Here is a 23,900-nt window from a genome sequence, read left to right as displayed (position 1 = left end):
AGGCTCTTAGTTACATTATATTGATGCCTATCCTGACATGACCAGTATCATGATAAACAAACTACATACCAACAGTTTGGAATATATAACTTCCAACTGCAGTCAAGTATGCATTTGACAGTGTAACGTTAAATTTTAATATTGAAAGTCATGTAGGGATGATCTGTGTATATCTGATCATCCATAGGTGTATCACTCTATTGTAGAAAGGCATTTTTTCACACTTTAATGTATAGTGTACGTTAACAACTTTTGAATAACATAATAATAATATAACATACCGCAAACACACTCCACTGGTAGCAGGTATTTTCTCGACTGTGGGTTCATCAAACATTTCTAAGGAGACTGTGAAATGATCCAATCTCGCCGTCTACAGATGAAGAGATAATAGCATTTAGTTAACATTAAACGGAACAAAAATAGTTTTTTTTTGTTTCGTGTAGAAATAAAATCTATCATTTGATAAATAAAACACGCAAACTTTTAAATCTGAAGAAAATCTAATATAATAAAACACGACAAAGCGGATGCCTTTCATGTAAAATACACTACACAAAACATTTAAAGGGTAAGTTGAATTTATAATATTTTAGCCTCGACAAGGCAAGACGTGTTCTAAGCTCATTTTAAAGCAAATCAGGCATTTGATAATTGATCCCGTGACCTGAAATACAAATGACGTCATCATTCATCGTAATCTTGTAAATGAACATTTGGTAGAGGTGGCTTGACGTCTATACAGTTCATAAAACATTTTTCTTCAAAATGGAGTATGATCAAGAACAACAAGGGTACCTGGTACCAACTTAATATACTTAAAATCAAAGTGCTTTATTCTATGAAAGACCTGTTTCTGTAGCTTGAGCCACTTGAGAGAATACAACGAGTTCTACCAAGATATTTTCATACATGCTCGTTACGACAGAAGTCCAATGAACCTTCAGTCCTCTATTTAGTCTTTTGTTCTAGGAGCGTGTCGATAAAAACAGTTTGACACGTGTAGGCGGGCGTTATTATCCGTTAGGCTGAAGTCATGGCCAAATACGGTCGTAGGTGTGGCCCCTATTATGTTTGACATTAAAGGTACCACAGAAGTCGGAACACATATCATTCATTGCCTTATGAGCCAATTTCTTAGAAATAAAATGTGGTTCGATTCTCTCCAGTTGGCCATGCACCGATTATTAGCTACAAGGTGACTCATCTGTAAAACCACCTAAACAATAATGTTTCACATGTCATTGTTCCTCTGGACATGTGCTCGGTGACATTGAAGGTGATGTGGATTGCTGTGGGCAATCATCAGCAAGCTTCCACTCTTCTGATAGTTCACCTCAAGTGTGAAACATCCAAGTGTCTTCAAAGACATCTAACCATGGTAAATAAGCAATGTGAAGCACTTTAAACTCCGTGATCCACTCCAAAGTAACAAATTAAACTGTACGAGACCACTATGTCAATGTTATGGTGTTTTGAGATATATTTTACTCACCATAGTGAGCCATTAATGATATATATTCTGAAATCCTAGTAAATATAGATTCACTGTGGTAGCAAAAATCACCTGTAAACACCATACATATAACATTCCACCACTAAATTAACCCTAGTTTTATTTCCTTAGTCGAGGGTTATTACTAAAGGAGAGTGAAATTCCTCAAAACCAGTATATAACTCGGTGATAGTGGTAAATTTAAATCGAATGATACATTGGGATTCACACATTTTGTTTTTTGAATGAGTAATTATTTGTATTTCATTTCTTTGGTTCGTTTCGTCCGATTGGCAATGTTAAGTTTGGACTGGGCTCACAATCTGCAGGTTCGAATCCCTGTCCCACCAAACATGCTCGCTCTTTCAGCCGTGGGGGCGTTATAATGTGACGGTCAATCCCACTTTTCGTTGGTAAAAGAGTAGCCCAAGAGTTGGCGGTGGGTGGTGATGACTAGCTGCCTTCCCTCTAGTCTTACACTGCTGAATTAGGGATGGCTAGCGCAGATCGCCCTCGTGTAGCTTTGCGCGAAATTCAAAACAAACAAACAAATAAGTTTGGACTGCAACAGTAAATTCCATCTTAAATTCCTCTTTACCTAGATTTTTTTCATCTCTTTTTACTGATCCTACTACTCTCTTTCCAAATTTTCCCCACTTATTTCCTGCTTCTGTCTTTTCTATCTTTTTTTTGTATATTTTGTTCGATTTACGTTATATTTTCCTGCCATTTACATTAATTATTCCTACAACTTTTACTTGTATTTCCTCCAATATTCATTCTTTAGATCTTTTACGCTACTGTTTTCTCCTAAATATACAAACATCTGCAAGTCCAGAAGCTGCTGTGTTACTGCAGAATAATGTGACTCCTTGAAGCAATTATTGGGCAGCAGGCTAGTGTAAACGACGTAATACTTATTGGCATCACCTTCTAAGCTGGTCTTTATGCTGTTTACATATCCCCTGTATGTTTTTGGAGAGATTCCCTCTGACATAGGGGAATGTGGATGAGTATCTGTAATTTTCTTCCTACTTGTTTTTAGTGCGTATCGTCTTTATTTTCACTAACTGAGAGTACCGGTTAAGGCAGAAAAAGTTGTATTAAGGATAACTCTTCCCTTTCTTCTGTTATTAAATCCCTAATGATGCTTTGTAGAATGTAATAATTGACTCTTTAACTAATTACGTATTTGTGTTATAATTTCTTTTCAGGCATATTGTGTCACTATATTAAGAGTAAAAAACAAAAACCGATGTTTTTTTTGGCACAATGAAAAGTAAAATATTTATTATAAGTTACAGCCGACTAGTTTCGGTAACACTAACTCTGATGCTGGTAACTGTGTTACCGAAACTAGTCGGCTGTAACTAATAATAATGATTTTACCTTTCATTGTGCCAAAAAACGTCGATTTTTCTGTTGTTTTTTTTACTAAGATAGTAAGTATTTGTGTCTGTTAATTGAAAGCCAAAACTCTATTAAAATAAAGTAGAAATGTGCCCTATTTCACCGTATTTTTATCCCCCATCCCGGGCGCAAATCTTGAAATAAAATAGCCCATGTACACTGTCGAACAGTTTCCAGTTACATACCAAAAATTGTGGTAATCAAGCCAGCCAACTCTGGTTGATAGATGCTAACAAACGTAAAGGATCAGGATATCTATTTTCAAGAAGGGATGTAATGATGTGCTTTCCACTTTCTTCTCAGCATCTTTTATATTGTAAAGCTTGTTTATTTTATCAAAAAGACCTAGGATAGAACTTCAGCCACTAATAAAACACAGTTTTTCTCAGGACTTTCCTGGAGACAGCATTAAATGCCGAAACATAGGATATAAACTAGTTAGTAATTATTACCTAGTTATAAAACAATGGTAATTAATTAATTTATAATAGGATTATCGTAAAGACTAATATACATGAGAAAGATCCAGTATCATATTTAATATGTGAAACAAAGTAAAACAGCTGATTTTATACCTGTTACATTTCATGTTTTGACTGTAACTTACTGTATATTGTTCATAGTGGGTATGGCTACATAAACATACACACACATATCAATATCAAGTACGGTAGTACTTAATAGTGGGGTCGTGATGACACAAAATGGCGGCCATAAATATTGCCTGTTTAAAACGACCTTTAAAATGTCTGAATATTAACAATGATTACTTCACAGTATTTGGTGAGAAAACTAAAGCTTATTGTATTTATGAAGCCGCATAAATCGCTATATATGTGTTTATCAAAATGTGAATCAAAATGTCACTATTTCAACGAATTTTCATCTAAGTAAGTAAGTGACTTTTCCAGAAAAAATGACGAACCATATCGTTCTAAGTCTTTCATAGAACTCTTCCGTCTGGGGTTCAAATGATTTTTCTTGTATCGAAAAGGGATAGTAGTGTGTGTGTGTGTGTATATATATGAGCTATTTTGGGCATATAATTAGATTTGAGCGTAGGTTGGTTGAGATCTTCATGAGTAATAACATCGAATATGGTATACGCGCACTTCACGCTTGGTTTTGCTGGCGAATAAAAATATAGCTAAAAGAAATGAAACAAACAAGTGTAATAATTTTTTTTAATTTTAAGTAACTCATTTGTGTAGTTTTGATTATTTTGTTTCAGTTCTTCTTGTAACAATAAAACTTTCTATATTACTATAGCTAGCTAGGTTACGTATATATCGAACCTTACTTGTCTTTACAAAAATTGAACCTTTTTTTATTATACTTGTACATGTATATAAATAGATCAGAAACCGGAATGGCACCTTGTACGTATATGAGCTAAATGACCAAGTCAAAGCCTCTTAAGCGTCATGTATAGCTGTCCCACTAAACTGTTCCTAAACATATTTCAGTAAAACTGGCAATAAACCAAATTATCAGTGCCTAAAGGACTTGTAACAAGTCTGAATATATTTATGTGGTAATTAGGGATAACATATGAGGACAATTTCAATGATTGATGTATATGTTTATTTTAAGCTGCTTTATAACTTTCTAGTAACTATTAATTATGTGGCATTGATGTTTTCAACTTTAATGTCACCTTATACCCGAAGGGGGGCTAAACGGTGAGGTCAGACTGCCCTAATTTTGAACCACTTACCACAGAGAAGACGGAAAGTCATTAGAACTCATTACCACAAGCGCTTGGCACTCTCAAAACACACACACACACTCAACGCTGAAAGTTCGAACTTCGGACCTTTCGATCGGCAGCCCAGCACGATAATCACTAAACTACGGCCGACTCACTAATTAAACATACTGCCCATATATGCACAGGGTAAAAAGTACAAGAGACGATAATCTTGTATTTAAAAGTTCTTGTAATTATCACTTGTATCCAAGAGAAGTTAAGCCTAATTGTTTGCCAGTCTTTAGCTTCTGATTGAATGAAACACGAACGATTCTTAGATTACAAATCTTAATGTTTTCCATTTCGGTTTTCTATCAATTCCATTCTTTCACATAAAAAAACATCCACTCATAAAAAGTATTTTTTCGATTTTTTGAGACACTTGACAATTGTTTTGTGTCCAATTCAAAGCTGCTTTTTGAATGTCGTCCTTAAAACTCTGTACCTTATATTAAAAAAAAGGGGGAATACTAGTGTATGTGTATATATTTAACGGACAATGCATTATTTTGGGCATATAATTAGATTTGAGAGTAGGTTGGTAGATATCCTGATGAGTAATAGAATCGAATCGGGTATACGCGCACCCTACGCTTGGTATTGCAGGCGCACAAAATATAGCAAATAAAAAATGAAACAAACAATTCGTTCTTAATGAAGGAGAAGTACTTTGTGCAAATTCGAAAACAAAAGCAATAATAAACACATAACAGCGTAGTAACGGACAAATAATTAAAGTCATCATCTAAACATTTATGGTCACTGGAATCCCAGCATGGTAAATCCCCCAGATTGAGCTACTTAAAAACTTGATTTTAATTACTCATTATTACATTTCAAACTAAGCACTTGCCGACACAAAGGATTTTGTTTAAGTCTTTGAACCGAATAATGGAACTGACCCCCTTTTTTAAAACCGACCACAGCTGAAAGTACGGAGCGTGTACAGTGGCACCACATCTTGTATTTTGAGCCAATCAGTACGCAGCCCGACACGCAAATCACATAACTATGTTCAGCCCAGTTTAATGATGATTTTTCTTGCATTTTATCCTAAACTCTACAAAAGTAGGTGTTTGACCTGTTTATGTCAAAGGGCAACTAAAGTTTAAACACGTGTATTATTAAGTGCGTTTTGCCATAATGTTGCTTATGAACAGCTTTAGCAAAGTCGAACATTTAAACATGTTTGTTAAGCCGTTGTATTTAGCAATAAACAATTCCTCATTAGCAGCCTGCACCGATACAAGAATAAAACACAAGTTAAAGCAATTAAAAACATAAGCACTTGAGATAAGAACGCAATTTCAATACCACATCATAATCGCAAACAGTTGTCGCGTATCAGATGCAAGTTGCATTAAAATATCAACCTCATCAAATCAGACACTATGTTATTCCTTTATCATGTTGTTATATTTTGACGAATTGTAACTCCCAGTAAGATGAATTATACAGATCACCATAGGAACATCTGGGACGATACGTCGAAGGTAAATGGATACTAAACACACCAGCGGATATATGAATCTGCACAAGCTTAGTATACATCTATTATAAAAAGCCATATACTTTGTAAGCTATAAATCAAGCCAGTTCAGCTTCATGAAGTGAAGTAAAAGGAGTGCAGCTAAGATGCTTTTAGACTCATGGTATTCAAACCCCTAACAGACAGTCAATACTTTCCAAAAATCATAATACGGACAGTGAAGACGTAAGGACTAATATTAAGATACATCATCCTTTTAGACTCATGGTATTCAAACCCCTAACAGACAGTCAATACTTTCCAAAAATCATAATACGGACAGTGAAGACATAAGGACTAATATTAAGATACATCCTCCTTTTAGACTCATGGTGTTCAAACCCCTAACAGACAGTCAATATTTTCCAAGAATCATAATACGGACAGTGAAGACGTAAGGACTAATATTAAGATACATCCCCCCCCCCCACTCAAAAAAAAAATTAATGCACAGGTTGAATAGGAATACAAAATAACTTTAAAATACACAAATAAAAGTTTGTTAGTTTGACTTAATTTTCTAGCTGTTTTATTTTAATATAATTCTATTCGTGTGTTTTATAGTTGTTCTGTATTCCTATATGAGGTTAATTTCACCTCACACAGGCATGCTTCTACACTTCTTACGTTTTAAAGACTTAGAATAAAAACACTTCTTTTTTTGGAGCTTGTTTATATGTAGAGCAATGACCTGATAATGCGAATTTTTTTTTGTTTTTGCAACCGAATTCTGCGTACTTTCACAATCGTAAATTGAAAGCACGTGACCCATTTTTGAGTGTGTGTGTGAGCGGTTTATGAAATCTTCGATAAAGAGAGAGCGAGAGCACACACGTATCAGCTTCTTCCACGTAGATCATTGATTTTTTTAAAACTATTGAGCTTATTCTACCAGTCGTTGACTTCTTCAAGATATATAAGTTACAGTTAAAAAAGAAATATTCGCTTCAGTAGGCAGGTCAAAAGTTCATTTTTCTGCAGATATATCAGTGCATTCAATGTCCACAGTAAATATTATACATTCCACCCCCTGGTGGCTCAGGGGTAAGTCTGGGGGCTTTTAATGCTTAAAATCGAGTTTCGACACCCACGGTTGACAGAGCACAGGTAGCCCATTGTGTAGTTTTGCGCTTAACAATAAACAAACAGTTTTATAGAAGGTAGAATAAAACAAGGTCTGGTAATATCGATGGCCAAAATAAGTCATTGTTTAAGCTGCTTTTGTATTCTTCACCATTCATTAACAGGAAAAAATAAGCATTTTTTTTTTCAAGTTTCAATCCTTTGTAAAATCGGACTAATCCTTGAACCGGTGCTTTTTAACTTATTTTTTTTTAGTTTGTGTTAAGACTCGGTCATTAGTGTCTCTTGCCGGAGCAATCAATCTGATAACAAATTGTTTAGTAATGTACTATGATAGAGTGTCTGCGGACTAATACCGCCAGAAACCGGGTTTCGATACCCGTGATGGGCAGAGCACAGATAGCCCTTTGTGTAGCTTTGTACTTAGTAACAAACAACAGCTATGCTAGAGAAATTTCACACTATTACTAATATAGTCCTACTGGTTTTTTTCAAATAGAGCCACTGATAAAGTGGTCATGTGTTTTTGGTAACAACTTTTAGGGCTCCAACAAACACTAGCTAAGAGCTATCCACACACAACAAACCTTCCTCAAATGTCGACCACATTGCATAAAGCTATCTTAAAATATAGTTTAACACGGTCCTTCTATACGGAGAGTGGTCTTCAGTGAATCAGCGGTACGTTCACGAAATTACAACACTGAAATCCGAGGCTCGATTCCCCGTGGTGGACAGATAGCGCAGATAGCCCCATTGCGTAGCTTCGCGCTAAAACGAACACAAAAACTGTCACCTGAATGCTTGGACTGCTGCCAGATTTTATGCCAAGTACTTCCCATATCACATCCGATGTCAGGAAATGTGTCAATTTACGAATAGACGTCATGCCGACAAACCACGGTAAACAACCAATATTGTCAAAGGAAGCCGCCATATTGGGATCTTTCACAACAGCACTTTAAAATACAGCTGTTGCTTGTATATCAGTTTCTGCACTATTGTTAGAATGTTCACCTTATCTTTCATGCCTATAATTATTTTTGTGGTCGATCGATTTTTTGTTTAAAATGTTTCATTTCTTATTGTATACACCTTTCCAGTTGACTCTATTGTTTTATGATGCAAACTGATATAAGTTTGACGACATGGCCTTGAAGTTGACCTTGAATGACCTCGCCATTTCTAAATTACTTCCTAAATTATCCAGTATTAGTTTAACGTGCGATCAAAATAATCTGTTATATGTCCATGTAACTACTTCGCAGGGTGTGGATGGATCGTCACCAAAATTGGTATGGAGGTTCATTGGGGTCCATGCGAAGATACGTGCACATTTGCGGTTTCACATTTTTTGCAGTTTTTATGGGCATTTTTTTACAATTACATATAAGGGAAGTAGCTTTTCATGTCCTAAGATTACCTTTTATTAATCATAAATTTACATAACTTCCAGCTAGTTGTAAGTATTTATGACAATGAAATATCCTGGCAATACAGGATAAAGATTGATATGAATTATCATATATAGCAGTAGGCTTAAGTGAATATTTGCCTACCATTTTCGGGTTATTGTTCATGTTAAGTTCAGTGGCGGCAATTTTAGGTTTCTCCAGGCAGTCGATTTGGGTTAAGCTCTTACTTCTTTGGGTCTGAAAAAAAAATTACAAAAATCATGGAAACATAAAAAAAAGTAAAACTTCTACAAATACAATTATTGATTTATTGATTGATAAAGTGATTTATGACGATTATAATTGGCTTTACTAGTTTTATTCATTAATAAGATTATCTGAAACTGTGAACATTACTTGTTTCACTCAAATTATCGGGCCCTACAAGAAATTAAGTGATATCCTGATTGAAAGACTTTTTTAAAGATTAATAAAAAAATAAAACTACACAGATATCTTGGGGATTATTAAAGTTTACATTAAATTATCTCAATCTCTTTAAGTGCATGATAGTGTAGAAAGTGGTAAACATAGGTACTTAATTTTTTTCTTATCATGTCCGATATACATTTTACAAATTTACAAATAAAAAATAGGAAAATATACAAGACCGTGTAAAGTAATTTACAATAAAACTTAAATCCATACTAACGAAACAATACCAAATTCAAATGGTAACTAGTTTCGCCATTTAAATTTGGTGTTGTTCTGTTAGTGTGGATTAAAACTTTTTATTGTAAATTTAAAATTGTTTTGTGTTCACTACAAAGCGATGAACTAGAAGTTAAAAGTCATGGATTCTGATAAATTATTAATCTTTTCATCCCGGTAGGTTCCCCACGGAGTTTATAAAACCGTTTGGAGATTGACAGGTAAAGCGTTCTGAAAATGGAGTTGAAGACGAAAGTCTCTACATCCACGTTTTAGGTTTAAACTTACTTTTCGTATTTTTACACAACTCGTACCTGCAGGACATTGTAAGTCCGCTTACAGTGTTTAAAGATAACCAATTTCTGTAATTTGCATAAAAAAAAGAAAACAATGCACAAGAAAACAGCATTTCACAACGTTCTATATTGACACAGAATTTATCAACCTTGATAACACCTGTCGTTATTACCAATTAATCCACAAAATAGTTACTCTCTTGTTTTCAAATAAAAGAAAGTTACATTTCCAAATAACGACAACAGTATGCTTCTGGACCTTTTATGATCTATATAAATATAATAATACTGTATATTGTCTGTTATATGTCCAGGTAACTTCTTCGCAGGGTGTGGATGGATCTTCACCAAAATTGGTATGGAGTTTCATTAGATCCATGCTGGGGTGCATACAAAGTTTCAGTTTTGCATTTTTCGTTTTGTAGTTTTTATGGACGTTCTTTACTACTACTTTGCCCCCTGTAAATGAATCTTCACCAAACTTGGCATGAAGGTTTGTTAGGTCCATGCACCGATACATGCAAATTTGCGGTTCCACATTTTATTTTGCAGTTTTTATGAGCGTTTTTGCCTTTTTTTTTTTTTTACAATTACCTCACACTTTTCTAACCTGGTCATTTTAAAACCGCTCCAATTGGAATAAAGCTGTTATAAATGACAGTCCTAAGCCTGCTACAGGGGGGGGGGTATCTAAGTATTTTAATTTATGGTGTTGATTGATTTGGATGCATATAAGGGAAGCAACTTTTCATGTCCCAAGATAACCTTTCATTAATCATGATTCTACATAACTTCCGTCCAGGGGACTGGTACTCCAACTAGTTTATCAATATTTTAAGTTTAGATAATTTATCGTATATATATATATATATATCATAGTATTTAGGGAAAAAATATCCATAAAACAGTTAAAAGTGGTCGCTCAATATACATAGTTAAATTAAAAAAACAAAATGTTTGAAAAATGAATAGTTTCAAATGTTAAAATTTGACGCCTTTTAAAACATATTGCAACTAATATTACTGGGAAATTTAGTCAGCACGGTTTTTAGCTGTGGCGTACATACACCACGAACCTGCCACGAGTTGCTAAGTGATGTGAAACATACCTTAGCAACGTGTGAATAAAAATAAGTTAATATGGCGGTTCACTCTTTTGTAGCGACGAGGATCGTGATTAGTTTAAAGAAATATTCAACGTGCATATAGGGTTTTCTCTCTCAAAAATAGTGTTCAGCTTTCAATCGATACGATTGTTCTATAAAAGGAAAACTCTTCTGCTGCTCAGCATCTTAGAAATGTCCATGTTCTATTCTGAGAACGATGGCTGAAATATAACGTAAACAAGATGTCATGATTCATTACTTCAACCGTGTCAAAACAGATAATAAAAAGTTATTGTTCATGTAAACAAACAAACAAAAACGTTCTTCATTCTGCCAATTATAGTCTTCTGACAAAACAATTTTACCAGATGAGTAGAATTCACTTTCTTTTATCTTTATGTGTGTGTGTGTGTGTGTGTGTGTGCAAAGCAACACAAAGTACCATCTGTACTATGTCCAGTGTGTGGAATTGAACCTCAGATTTTAGAGTTGTAAGTCCGTGAATTTACCTCTGACCCACCAGTGGAGTTGTTGAAATACAACTTATCATATTTAATTACCTTATGAAGCTTGGCATATCGCAATATCAGCAAATATTTTTCTCTATATTTATCTATCTAGAACGATTTATTCCTGAAAAAAAAGTTCCATTCCGTATATATATATACGGATTATATAGTTTTTTAAGTTGTAAAGTCGTATATATAGATAGTCATATGAATTTTTCCAGTTGTATAGATGTATGCATGTAAAAGACAATGTGTCATAATATAGTAGCATATATATATATATATACAAATAAACTATTTTTAATATTCCTTGTTGTTGTTATATTTCCCACTTTCTTCTCCTCTTCGCAGGCCATAGTAAGCTATGTTAGGCTAGGTTTTGCTTCAATTGGTCAGATTTCATCTTAGAGCGACATGATACACACTCCACAAGGTCGAAAACATGTTAATGAACGATTATGAATTGATTATATTGATATACCTTCCCCCCCCCCCTCCATTTCTGACGGAGTTTGGGACTTGACACTTCTACGACCCTCTTCCACTATGATGACCCCCCAACTTTGGTGGGCCGTCGCTACTGCATACTTTACAGCTACAAAATCTGCGCCTCACTTCACCTAGAATCGCCATCTTCTGCTTCCACGATTCTTGCCACTCTTTATAGTTAGCTTCAAGGATGGCTACTCTACCTGCAGTATCTATATCATTTTCAATCAGCCATTACCATAATTGCCAATCCGGTGCTCGAAACGGAGCTTGGTGCTATTCTTTAAACAACAGCTTAAATATTTCTGTTGTTGGAACCAGCCTAGATGTTTGTATAACGTTTTAGACGTTTGTGTAACATGGCCGAAATCCATCATGAAGTGATAAAAAAACTTTGATCCTGTCTGCAGCGTCGTGTCCGAAAGGGCAGGAACCCCATATATATATAAACAAATGATACGTGACATCAATAGAGTTGCAACAGTACGTTAATCATAACTATGGAATATGCGTCATGCCTGTCATATAAACATTAAATTACATCCACGGCCTGCACGCAGCTATATACGTATGCGTGTATATATGATTATGAGGCTCCATATAAACCACAGACTACATTAAAACGACTGAGTGTCAACGGTTATACAGTCGCTGTTACCTGCTAGGTAGTCAAACGTTGAAAACTACCCTAAACAATCCGCAGTGGTGCGTTTAGTAATATTGCCCAGGTTTCATTACAATACTAACAGCCATTTTTACTGTAGGTTGGCGGAGCAATATGAAATGATGATAAAGAAGAACAATTGGATGATCCCTATTATGAACCACTATCGTGGTTCATGATTAGAATGTAGCTGAATTTTAAAACCAATGACAGGAAGATTTTATCAACATAGTTTGCCAATCCGTAATTGCAAATTCAAAATTACAGCCAAGGTAACGGGCTTGGAGAAATCAGATGCAACTGAATAAAAACCGATTTATTTTTGTATTCTACTGAAATACTAAATATAATACTTTTTTATATTACCCACCGACTGAAATATTAATAAATGTAGATTTGGTTAACTGGGTCAGTATATTTCATTAATTCTGGCTGATTCTAATCCACACGAATTTTCAAATGGCTGACCACGTAAATACACTCTTACTTTACATTACCATTAACACTAAATCTAAGAATTGTATAATAAACCTAATATTAACCAATATTGTTTTTTAAGATATTTTCCGTGTCACTAAATTAAGTCCCCTCCTCCGAAATCCTTTTAAAACTAGTCGGAAAAGTGCCTAAGAACCTAGCAAACACTATGCTACCACCATCTTAAAAATATGAGCCAAACCACTTGTAATCTAGACGTAATGATAACCTAGCAACCATCACATTATTGTTGTCTTAAATGTCTGAATCACTTGTAATCTAAATCTAATGGTAACCTAGCAACCGATTTTTCTAAGTTAGGAACTTTTAGGGCTTCGGTTTTAATATCGTACTTGGAAAGAACACATAAAACTGTTAAAACGATAAAGGACCCCGTGATATTTAGGACACGCCTGAGTAATTCAAGTTAGCAAGACTGTCTTGGTAACCTAGCAACTGGTGTTCCCATAACCTTAATTGAACGAAACACAATTATTTCCTTAATTCAGTTGCACTTTGAATAACTACATTAGTTAGGAAGCTGCAAGAGCCAACACAGCAAGCAATTCAACATTAATGATTTTACGTCTTTTTATTAATACACAAAATACACGTCTAATGGTAATAACTCATATTCTATTGAGAACAGATGTTATACATATAATTTATGATATTATACTTGTGTTTTAGCAACTTAATCATCTGTCTAACACGGTGAAAAACACACACTTGAAACATGAAAAGTGTTTATTTCATGGTTGCTATAAACTAGAACTAATTGTGTAACATACGTGTGATAATGGCTGGAGACGGCTTGAATGGGTAATGAAGAAAAACTTTAATATAAGTTTAACATAACAGCAAATGTACAACGTTTCGACAAGGTTTTGTCATCATCAGATACTAAAATAGTTTCACGGTATGATTGGTTTATGGTAGTGGATTGGTGAGAGAACATTATTAGTCTCAAAGTGGGTTCCTCGTCATCGAATACGTGTGATACATCTAAACAAAAAACTCCTGTATTATTTAAAAACGGAACCGAGTTGTAAATTCTTTATTTTAATTTAGGCCAATAAAACTATATTTTCAAAACATTTATAATTTTTAACTTATTATTCTTATCATCTTGAAAAGTTAAACTGCAAGTGCTGTATTGTTGAACATTGAGGCTATCAGTCCTGCTAGATACGGTTATTGTCTCAACAGTAACATAAGAAGCGAGATACGGTTATTGTCTCAACCGTAACATAAGAAGCGAGATACGGTTAGTTCCTCAACAATAAATTAACAAGCGAGATTCGGTTATTGCCTCAACAATAAATTAACAAGCGAGATTCGGTTATTGCCTCAACAATAAATTAACAAGCGAGATTCGGTTATTGCCTCAACAATAACATAACAAACTAGAAGAAGCATTCATATAACAGTCTATGAATTTCCATACAAGAACCCTTGTCTTGTCCTCTCGTAAAAGCTTTATTCTTTGGCATAATCAATCAAAAGAGATATAAACCTTGGAAGTATTGATGTACATTAAGATAAGTGGTTTAAACACATATTGACCATTAGTTATTGACATATTTTAACATAGGTTCATGCTCATATCGTCATATTTTCTATAATTGCCTAAATTTTTCATTCCATTGATCGATATCTAAGAAACTTGTTATTTTGATAGGCAACATAAATAATCCATACATTCTTACAGTTGGTAAATTTGGTAATAAACTCTAAACATTACTGGTTTGTTTTCTTGTTTATTTATGCTGATTCTGGTGAAGGAAGAGGTCAAAAGAAAAGCTAACTATTTCTAATTTATACATACACGCCCAGAACTTGAAGATGCAGCACGACGACTAAAAGCGTGTCAAAGATATGAAAATATGTAACTAAGTGCAGATAGCCCTCGTATAGCTTTGCGCGAAATTCAAAATAAACAAACAAACTCTATAAACTCAAAGTTGTGTTTACCGTGTAACGTAGGATCGATTTGACTCAGTTTACATTGGAGTTTATCTTGGAAACGGGAAGTTTGAACGCTAAATTACGTCGCTGAAATTAATTAAGTTTTACGACCAAGTCAATACATCTTAGTTCTCATACGAACAGAGTAATTGATTAGATACTAGGAACTAGTACTTTATCTATGATTGATCTACATACTACTAGTATACTTTGTACACGTTCTGTCGTTACATCTAGTATATTTCTAAAGACGACATATAATTAAACTTAAAATTATCATATATGTTACTAAGTTTTTAAATGACATAAAAATGAACGCTAAACAACTTAGGATTTATTTGAACAATTTGAAGAAGTTGATTAGGATTTATTTTTGTTCAGCTACCCATTCCGTATTTCACAACAATAATACAACAGAGTTAGCGACAACAAGTAACATATTAGAGTTTGTTTGTCTGTTTCGTAATTAAGCACAAAGCTACACAATGGGTTATCTGTGCTCTGCCCAGCACGGGTATCGAAACCCGGATTCTAGCGTTGTACGTCCGCAGACGTGCCGCTGTGCCACTTGCACGTATTAGAGAGCTCTTAACACTCATCTTATTTTGTTAGATTTTTTGTGTTAAACCCATTAACATTATTGATGAACGTTTGTTGAAGCTGATATTTCAATAATTAGACTTCCTGTATAAACTGTTTTCCAAATACACTGTAAATGTGATTAAAGGGTTAAAACCTACAGCCAGAAATATTTTTACCTTTACAATATACAACTCAAATCGCTTATTTAGCGCGTCTCCTATTTTAAGTGTGTTTTTTCTCCATTCTTATTCTATATAATATTTTCTCCAATCTTTTCTAAGATAAATTCAATTGGAAAAATGAGAATATTATGAGAGTATTATGTGTTAGATCTTTAAATCCTGGTCTATTTGAACAATTTTAAAGGTTCAGACAAACTCACGTAGATATAACTTTATTTAATAAAGTTAATAATAAAATATAGTAATGGTATTTATAATAGTGTACAGAGTATGAAACAGCTATGAACGTTCAGTGTGTGACACAGTTTTATAAGTCGAAACAAAGAAACTCATAAAAACCAAGAATAAATCCCGTACTAAAGAAAAAAGTAGCTAAAAGGTGTTTATAGCAGCCTGTGAAACGAACTGAAACTAAATTATTGCAAAGTAAAGGAATTGTAACGTTGTAATAAAGGCAAACTTAGCTGAATATGTACAAACGTCTGAATGCATGTTCACATATGGTTTTGAACAAACTGCGCATGCGTGTTTTAGATCTAAATAAGTCGAGAAAGCCCATAGCTATTGTACTTAGTGTAATGTTACTTTTTTTAGGAAATCACCCGCGGTTTAAGTGTTTTTGTGTGAAATACTTTGGAAATTAAATACTAATGTTGAAATCAAAGCCAGTCGTCACGCGATGACAACGACAATGTGTCAACGTGTAACATACTCGTTACATTAAAACGTTTATTAAGCAAAAAACAGGTAAAGTAATTCTGAATGAACAAGCTAATGGGCAATCCGGAGCCCTCGGTCAAAGGCATTTTTAACGATATGAAATTTGTAGCGTTTGACCGAGAAATGTGTGAGAAAAGTTCCGGACAGACAAACAGACGAATGCAACTATAATAAAATAGAGTCTGTAAACTCTATATGTAGGGATGGCCAAGGTACTCAATAGGCATAATACAAATATACAGCTAAAAATAACAACGACAGAGAGTTTTACTTTAAAAGATGATTGTCACTCACTTTCATTTGTTTCTCTACCAAACAAGCCCAAAAACAAGGAAAGAAACCATCGCTAAGATACCAAACCAGAAACTGACCAACCCACCAAATTGTTTATCTTTCTTCTTCTTGTTTCAGTCAAGTTAACGCTACAATTACTTTATCACTAACGTCAGTTTAAACCTAAATCCACTCTGTGTTTCTGGGCAGTATCATCGCTTAGAAGAATTACAAAATAAAAATTTTTGTTGTGTAAATGATCTTATCATTACTTATCCATGTTAGCTTTCTAACAGAAATGTGATGTTTCTTTAAACATTTTAAATACAGGATGAAACACGAATTACCAGCCAATAATAGATGAACATTAGATGACTGTAACATGTAGAATACCCAATGCTTTGTACACTATACAATCGGTGTTTTTAGGGAGCCAACCCCTATATTATGTATGACGTGAAGGCGTAAAAAAACTAGTACACACACAATATTAAAATTTATTGCACACAGAATACACCAACTTTAGTCAGGGGAAAAAACGTCACAAAACAAGTAATAAAAACAATTTGTAAATGTAAAAGTGACGTAGGGATGGCAGTGGAAAAAAAAATGCAAACAGGAATATAGGGATGATACAGATATGCATGGCCAGGTGGTTAGGGCGCTCGACTCGTAATCTGAGAGTCGCGGATTCGAATCCCCGTCCCAACAAACATGCTCGCCCTTTCAGCCGAGAGGGCGTTATAATGTGACGATCAATCCCACTGTTCGTTGGTATAAGATTAGCCCAAGAGTTGGCGGTGGGTGGTGATGACTTGCTGCATTCCCTCTAATCTTACACTGCTAAATTAGGGACGGCTAGCGCAGATAGCCCTCGTGTAGCTTTGCGCGAAATTCAAAACAAACAAACAGATATACATAGATCATCCTTACATGACTTTCAATATTAAAATTTAATAGATACCAAGGAAGAAGAAAGAGACTGGCGATTACAGTAGCTTCAAGTGTTTTCTAACGATGAAGACTTCACTGTTTTGTTTTAAACTACACTGATCTAAACTGTTTATGCACCAAATTGTCTTTGGGTTCACAATTTTGTGGGTTAAATATCCCATAATAACAAAATTCAAACAATCTTCTCAAATATCGCATAGAAAAAAAATAAAAACTTCATTGAATGGTTTTTCGTAAATTCTATATCTGTACGCTGAGTGTTGTAACACGCAAAAACATAAAGTTACACAAGATGATACAATATGTGAACCCTTACAGGGAGAGAACAACGGTAATTTAAGAGTTCATCAAACATGATTCAGTTGAGCTTATCTAAATAAAAGGAAACTTGGTTTTCCTATAAAATACAAATTATGATTCAAATTCATCAATGCTTGATATATAATATATATGACGGGAATAGTGGAAAACGGGAAAATCATAATTTGTTTAAATCACGTGAATAAACTGACATTGTGAAGACGAAACGTAAAAAAAAATATTACGTGAATAAAATGACATTATGAGGACGAAACGTCAATAAAATTATCACTTGAATAAATTGACATCGTGAGGACAAAACGTCAAAAAAATTATCACGTGGATAAACTGGCATCGTAAAGATGAAACGTAAAAAAAATATTACGTGAATAAACTGACATCGTGAGGACGAAACGTCAAAAAATTATTACGTGAATAAACTGGCATCGTAAAGATGAAACGTAGAAAAAATTATTATGTGAATAAACTGACATCGTGAAGACCAAACGTCAAAAAAATTATCACGTGAATAAACTGCCATCGTGAAGACGAAACGTAAAAAAAAATATCTAATAAGACATAAAATTCACTCCATGAATTACTTCTGACATATTACATGAAATACTGATGATATTTAAATAAAGTTTGAAAATTATGTGCAAGTTCCATTGAAAAAATTGGTTTCATTTTCTACTAGGTGGCGCGACATGTCAAGAAGACGCTGGAATTACAGCTTTTCAGTAGCCTTATATTACAGTGAATAAACATCATGGTCAATAGCAGTGCTGTATAAAATATTAAATATTACGGTACAATGCAACAAAACTAATTAACTAACGTAATAGAACAGGACTTAGTTTGCCTTGTTTAAGACTTACAACGTAGTATTACCGTAAATAAGATAGGTTCTATCTTGTTTTTATAATACAGTAAAATCAGCATAGTCTAATTACATCTGGATTTATATAATGTTCTATCTCAATACAAGTTCCTACAAATAACTATTAAAATGTTATCATTATGTCCCCCCCCCCGTAGCACAGCGGCATGTCTGCGGACTTACGACGCTAGAAACCGGGTTTCGATACCCGTGGTTGGCAGAACACAGATAGCCCATTGTGTAGCTTTGTGCATAATTACAAACAAACAAACAAATCATTATGACACACACTTCTATCACAAGAGAAGCAATTTTGTTTACATCGAGATGGAACACATATCTCTGTTATCACAGTAAAACATGTCCTATAAATTTACATAAAATCATGTTTTCACTTTACGCTGTTGTAGATGAGAAACTGTACAGCGTATGAAGTAAAAAGTTCTGAACAACATTAACCGATAAAAAGAAATTTTGTTACAAGAAGGCATAATTGTAGCCATAGTTTGTAAGAAGTAATCAAGTAAAGACAATCCTGAAGGAAACTGAAATCACTTAGATACTGGTTACAAAAGCTGCCTGCATGATTCCACAAGGTCCTCCGATGGAACGGCAGAAAGTTTCGGACTTGCAACGCTAAAATATAACAGACAGCGACTCCACAGGAGAAGGCAGATCTCAACTCGACAGATTATTAGTCACGTGGTTCGATGGTCAGCGAGCTGGACTGTATATCCGTTACGTGTTCTTTTCTCTAGGGCCGTGGGTGCGTTATAAGAGTGACGATCAAATCCCCACTATTCGGCAAGGTTTTTAACTAGCTGCCTTCCCTCTTTCAAAAGTAGGAACGCCTAACTTGAGTAGATGAGTACGGGATCACATCAAGGCTGTGTTTACCGAGATGCTATTCAGTCACTACCCGTACTGAATTATGACACAAAGTCGCTTGTATTCCTCAGGAAATGTTGAAATTGGCTTTTTTAACATTAGTCCTAAACTGGGTGCGTTAGTTAAAAATGAGAAAAAAGAAAACACATTGACCAAGTAATGTAAAAATAAACCCACCAGTGGCAATGTTTATAGACTCATCTGCTCTCCGATGTGTTGAATAATCACGTTCCCTAATTTTCACTTTTATCCGTTTTCCAGATACGACACTGCTAATTGACCAAAGTATAAAGTTGTACAGTTGCGATCGGTACAGGCAGTCACCGTATGACGAAACATCGAGATAAATGAAAGGTTTAAACCCGGGATCCTAAGGTAGCAATGAGACTAAGAATGCTATAACAGGATCTCTTTTTCTCTAAATGTTTGGACAACAAGTCTTCTTCAGGAGAATGTGTAGTAGAAACATTGAGAGAATATAGATCCTGTTATAGCATTCTTAGACTCATTGCTACCTTAGTCTCCGTATTTCAGTGTGAATAACACTCATTGGTTGTATCCCCCTTTATTGTATACATGTATACCCTCCATTATGACTGCCTTCAAAACTTTGCAAAAAGCGTATTTTTGTTGGTTGAGTTGAACCTTTGGTTTATTATTGTCCGTACATCACGGTAGTTACGTACAAAAACAAATAATAATAATAAGAGTTTAGTAAACTCTGCGAACAAATGCTACGTAGTCGTTGAAACCATTTTACCGGATGTACAACTGAAATCCTTGGAATAATAAGTGACGTTTTAAGTTTACAGGCATTATGTAATCCTGATAACACTTGTGAGATAATATTTCAACAAAAGCTAGCTATTCCAAAACAATAATAATCCGCACTTTGCTTTAGACTATATTTTGTCACAGAGAATAATATTGTGATTTGAATGAAAGGTCACAAAATGATATATATATATATAACTTAGAAGTGATATATCAGAAACTGTAGGATTTCCAAGATTTTTGGATATATCAGATAGTTCAATGTATATTCAACATCCCAGCATCCTGGATACGACATGTAATTAGCTACTGGCTGTTCTAGATGCTGGGTGCGATGTCTCATTAGACCAGCTGTTATAGATTCTGAACGCATCCAGAATCTATAATAGCTGATCTAATGACAATCTGTCATTGATTAGCTATTATAGATTCTGAAGACGATGCGTCATTAAATCAGCTGTTATAGATTCTGGATGCGATCTGTCATTAAATCAGCTATTATAGATTCTGAAGACGATGCGTCATTAAATCAGCTGTTATAGATTCTGGATGCGATGCTTTACCGTTGTCGCTATAAGCAGCGTTAGGTTAGGTTTAGGTTTATTTGAGTAACGGAATGTACTTTTAAAGCAAATCTCTGAGTTGGATATTTATTGTGTCTTCTAATGTGTCACATTTAAAATATCATCTTTAACTTATTTTTTATAGGGCATATTCAAAATCTCGAATTCTTGTAACATTGCATCCAGAATATAGAACTGTTCGAATATTTAATGTAACAGGTAGCCAGAATTTAAACTTGCACGTTTATAATCAGGATATATATATTTCTCTCTTGATTTTCTGATTAATGAATTAGCATTTTATAATCTGGACGGTACCTTACACAAACGTGTGATAAACGATCGTTAGCGATCCCTGAAGCTCAGATATAGCCGTCCCTAATTTAAAAGTATATATACTAACTTGAGGGACGGCAGTAAGCCAGTAGCACCCGCCACCACGGTGGCTTTGTACAGTTCTCTGTAACGAATACGAGATTAGCCGTTATAACGCGCTCACAGCTGAAAGTGCGAAGCGTTTTATCGGCATCACCTCTCGAACCCCGGACCCCCTTACAATTTGAAGATACGTAAATACGTCTATAAACTGTAAAGACTGACTGATCTGTTTTCTGTATTAGGAGAGATGCAAACACTTGTTTACGGAGGATGCAAGAAGTTAACAAAGAAGTTAAGTTTGATTTCAATTCTATAAGCTGCTCCTTACCGCTGATAGGCTCACCTCCAGAAATGCGGGCTTTCGAGACTTAATGTGCGAGTGAACACGTTTTAACATTGTCGATCTGGATAAGATAACGTCTTTATGGTTGGAAATCTCTTGTCACCGCATCAAGAAGCACTGATCCGGAGTTAGCTCCCGTAATTTGGAGGACCTCTTCAGTGTATCTCAACTGGATAGATAGACAGAGTTTGTTAGGAGCTCGTATCTGTACAATATCGGTCCAAACCCAACGCGTCTCAACTAACGACACAGAGTAGTTCTACGTAAAATTTACCTCACAGTGACGTCAGCGTGCGCGAGCCACGTCCCACGAGCCTGAGTGAAAGGGTGGCGAAAACCAATAAGCACGAACTCTTCACAGACAAAAGTGAGATTATACCCACCACCAGCAGGTGGCCACTCCTACTCCTACCAAAAGTTTGTTTGTTCAAAGCTATAAAAGGCCTATCTGCGTTACCGTTCCTAATTTTGAACGGATAGGCGAGACCGAAAGCAGATAGTCAAAAGCACCCGCCGCCAATTCTTGACTCATTAATAGTGGGAATTGACCGCCACTCTTGTAACGCACCCACGGCTCCAAAGTGCGGATCGAGATTTTGTGACAACGTGACGCAAACCACACGCGCTAACCATAACTCAACTTGACACCTATATAGATTGTTAAAAAGGTCACTAGGCCAAGCCAAGACCGCCATGAACTGAAATAGAGCAAATAATCATGAAACGTTTGCCTACCAATGAAGTCGTTCGGGGGTTGGGGGACAGCAACATCTTCACTATCTCAATAACTTCATTACTTACGGTAAGTACTTACTAAATATGATTAATAATTAGAGCTAGGTGATCTTATAGACTACTGACAATAACACAAATCAATAACTTCAGTATTCATACATTTATTTTCATTCTGACTTGAATTATTTAAAACTAAAATCCTAAGTGAAAAAAACTACGTCCACAAAACTAAGACAATTAACACGTTAATAGAATGTGTTATGCAACCTAATCACTTACTTGATTCACAGACAGATAAACAGCCAAAAATCGACCGATAAAACAATCACCCAGACAGATTCAAATATGTTTGTTTGTTGATTATGAATTTTGCGCAAAGCTACACGAAGGCTATCTGCGGGATTGACCGTCACATTATAATGCCCCAACGGATGAAAGGGCGAGCATGTTTGGTGTAACGGGGATTCGAACCCGCGAGTTTCAAATATGAAGAAAATATGCTAATTACAAATTACGATAGGTTTATTTCCCGTTATTTACAGTCTACGTTAACTATTCAATTTTAGTTTTGTTTGTATTATTGACTTTTAACTTTGCTTGCAGCTCAATTCTTTGTTACAACCAAAAATAAAAAAAAACATAAGGATTTTTAAAACTTTTAAAAATGCTAATGCGGCCACAGATTTCCTATGACAGAAAGTCTGACTATTAGATTATCGTAGAGCAAAACTGCACAGTGGACTGGTTTCGCGAGGATTGAACCCTGAATTATAATGTTATAAGCCCTTAAGCTTACAGATGAGCCTCCGGACGATAGAAAGTTTGATGAAGGTTCCGTACATCGAATTGGAAAAAAAAATACATGGGTTACTTTAACTACATTGAAAACGATTTGTCAAATATTTAAGTGATGCAAGTTTCATAAATGCCGCTTCAGTACAGTTTTTATTATAATTGATAACAAACTCTCGGCGATCCACTTGTGTTTCTCGATGAACAGCAAGTGTTGAGTTTACTGTACTATATGTAATATTTCCCCTTTATATATTTCAGCCTTATCGTGACATCTGGTGACAACTATATGAAGTGAAGTGAAGAGGATTCTACAGTCGCAATCAAATGACCAAATACTATAAAGCGCAAGATATTAAAACAACAATAAATATTATCGCTAAAAGTCTACGTAAATGGCCTTAGATTCACTTCGTAAATACGTAACAAAAATGTGTTATCTTTCCTTGTTGTTTCCTTTGACTTCTATGTTTGTCTAAGTGTGTTAACAACACTTTCATCGAGTTAGTCTAAGTGTGGTAACAATACTTTCATCGAGTTAGTCTAAGTGTGGTAACAATACTTTCATCGAGTTAGTCTAAGTATGGTAACAATACTTTCATCGAGTTAGTCTAAGTGTGGTAACAATACTTTCATCGAGTTAGTCTAAGTGTGGT

The 23,900-nt window shown here is 34.9% G+C and overlaps 1 protein-coding gene across 1 annotated transcript in view; it reads right to left on the bottom strand.

The window, feature by feature from the left end:
- The window catches only part of LOC111086313, a 34,208-nt gene extending 12,362 nt beyond the window's left edge, over positions 1–21,846 (bottom strand). Inside the window, exons 1-3 of the mRNA XM_022388723.1 lie at positions 21,703–21,846; positions 8,826–8,918; positions 282–373 (exon numbers count right to left, since the gene is read on the bottom strand). Coding sequence (XP_022244431.1) covers positions 282–373; positions 8,826–8,918; positions 21,703–21,771 — 254 coding nt within the window. The 5' untranslated portion in view covers positions 21,772–21,846. The remainder of the gene's footprint in view (positions 1–281; positions 374–8,825; positions 8,919–21,702) is intronic.
- Between the last annotated feature and the right edge of the window lie 2,054 nt (positions 21,847–23,900).

Source organism: Limulus polyphemus, unplaced genomic scaffold, assembly GCF_000517525.1.
Source record: "Limulus polyphemus unplaced genomic scaffold, Limulus_polyphemus-2.1.2 Scaffold1014, whole genome shotgun sequence".
Classification (NCBI taxonomy): domain Eukaryota; kingdom Metazoa; phylum Arthropoda; class Merostomata; order Xiphosura; family Limulidae; genus Limulus; species Limulus polyphemus.
Note: the sequence above shows the minus strand (reverse complement) of the source record. Positions and strands in the feature narration are given on the sequence as shown.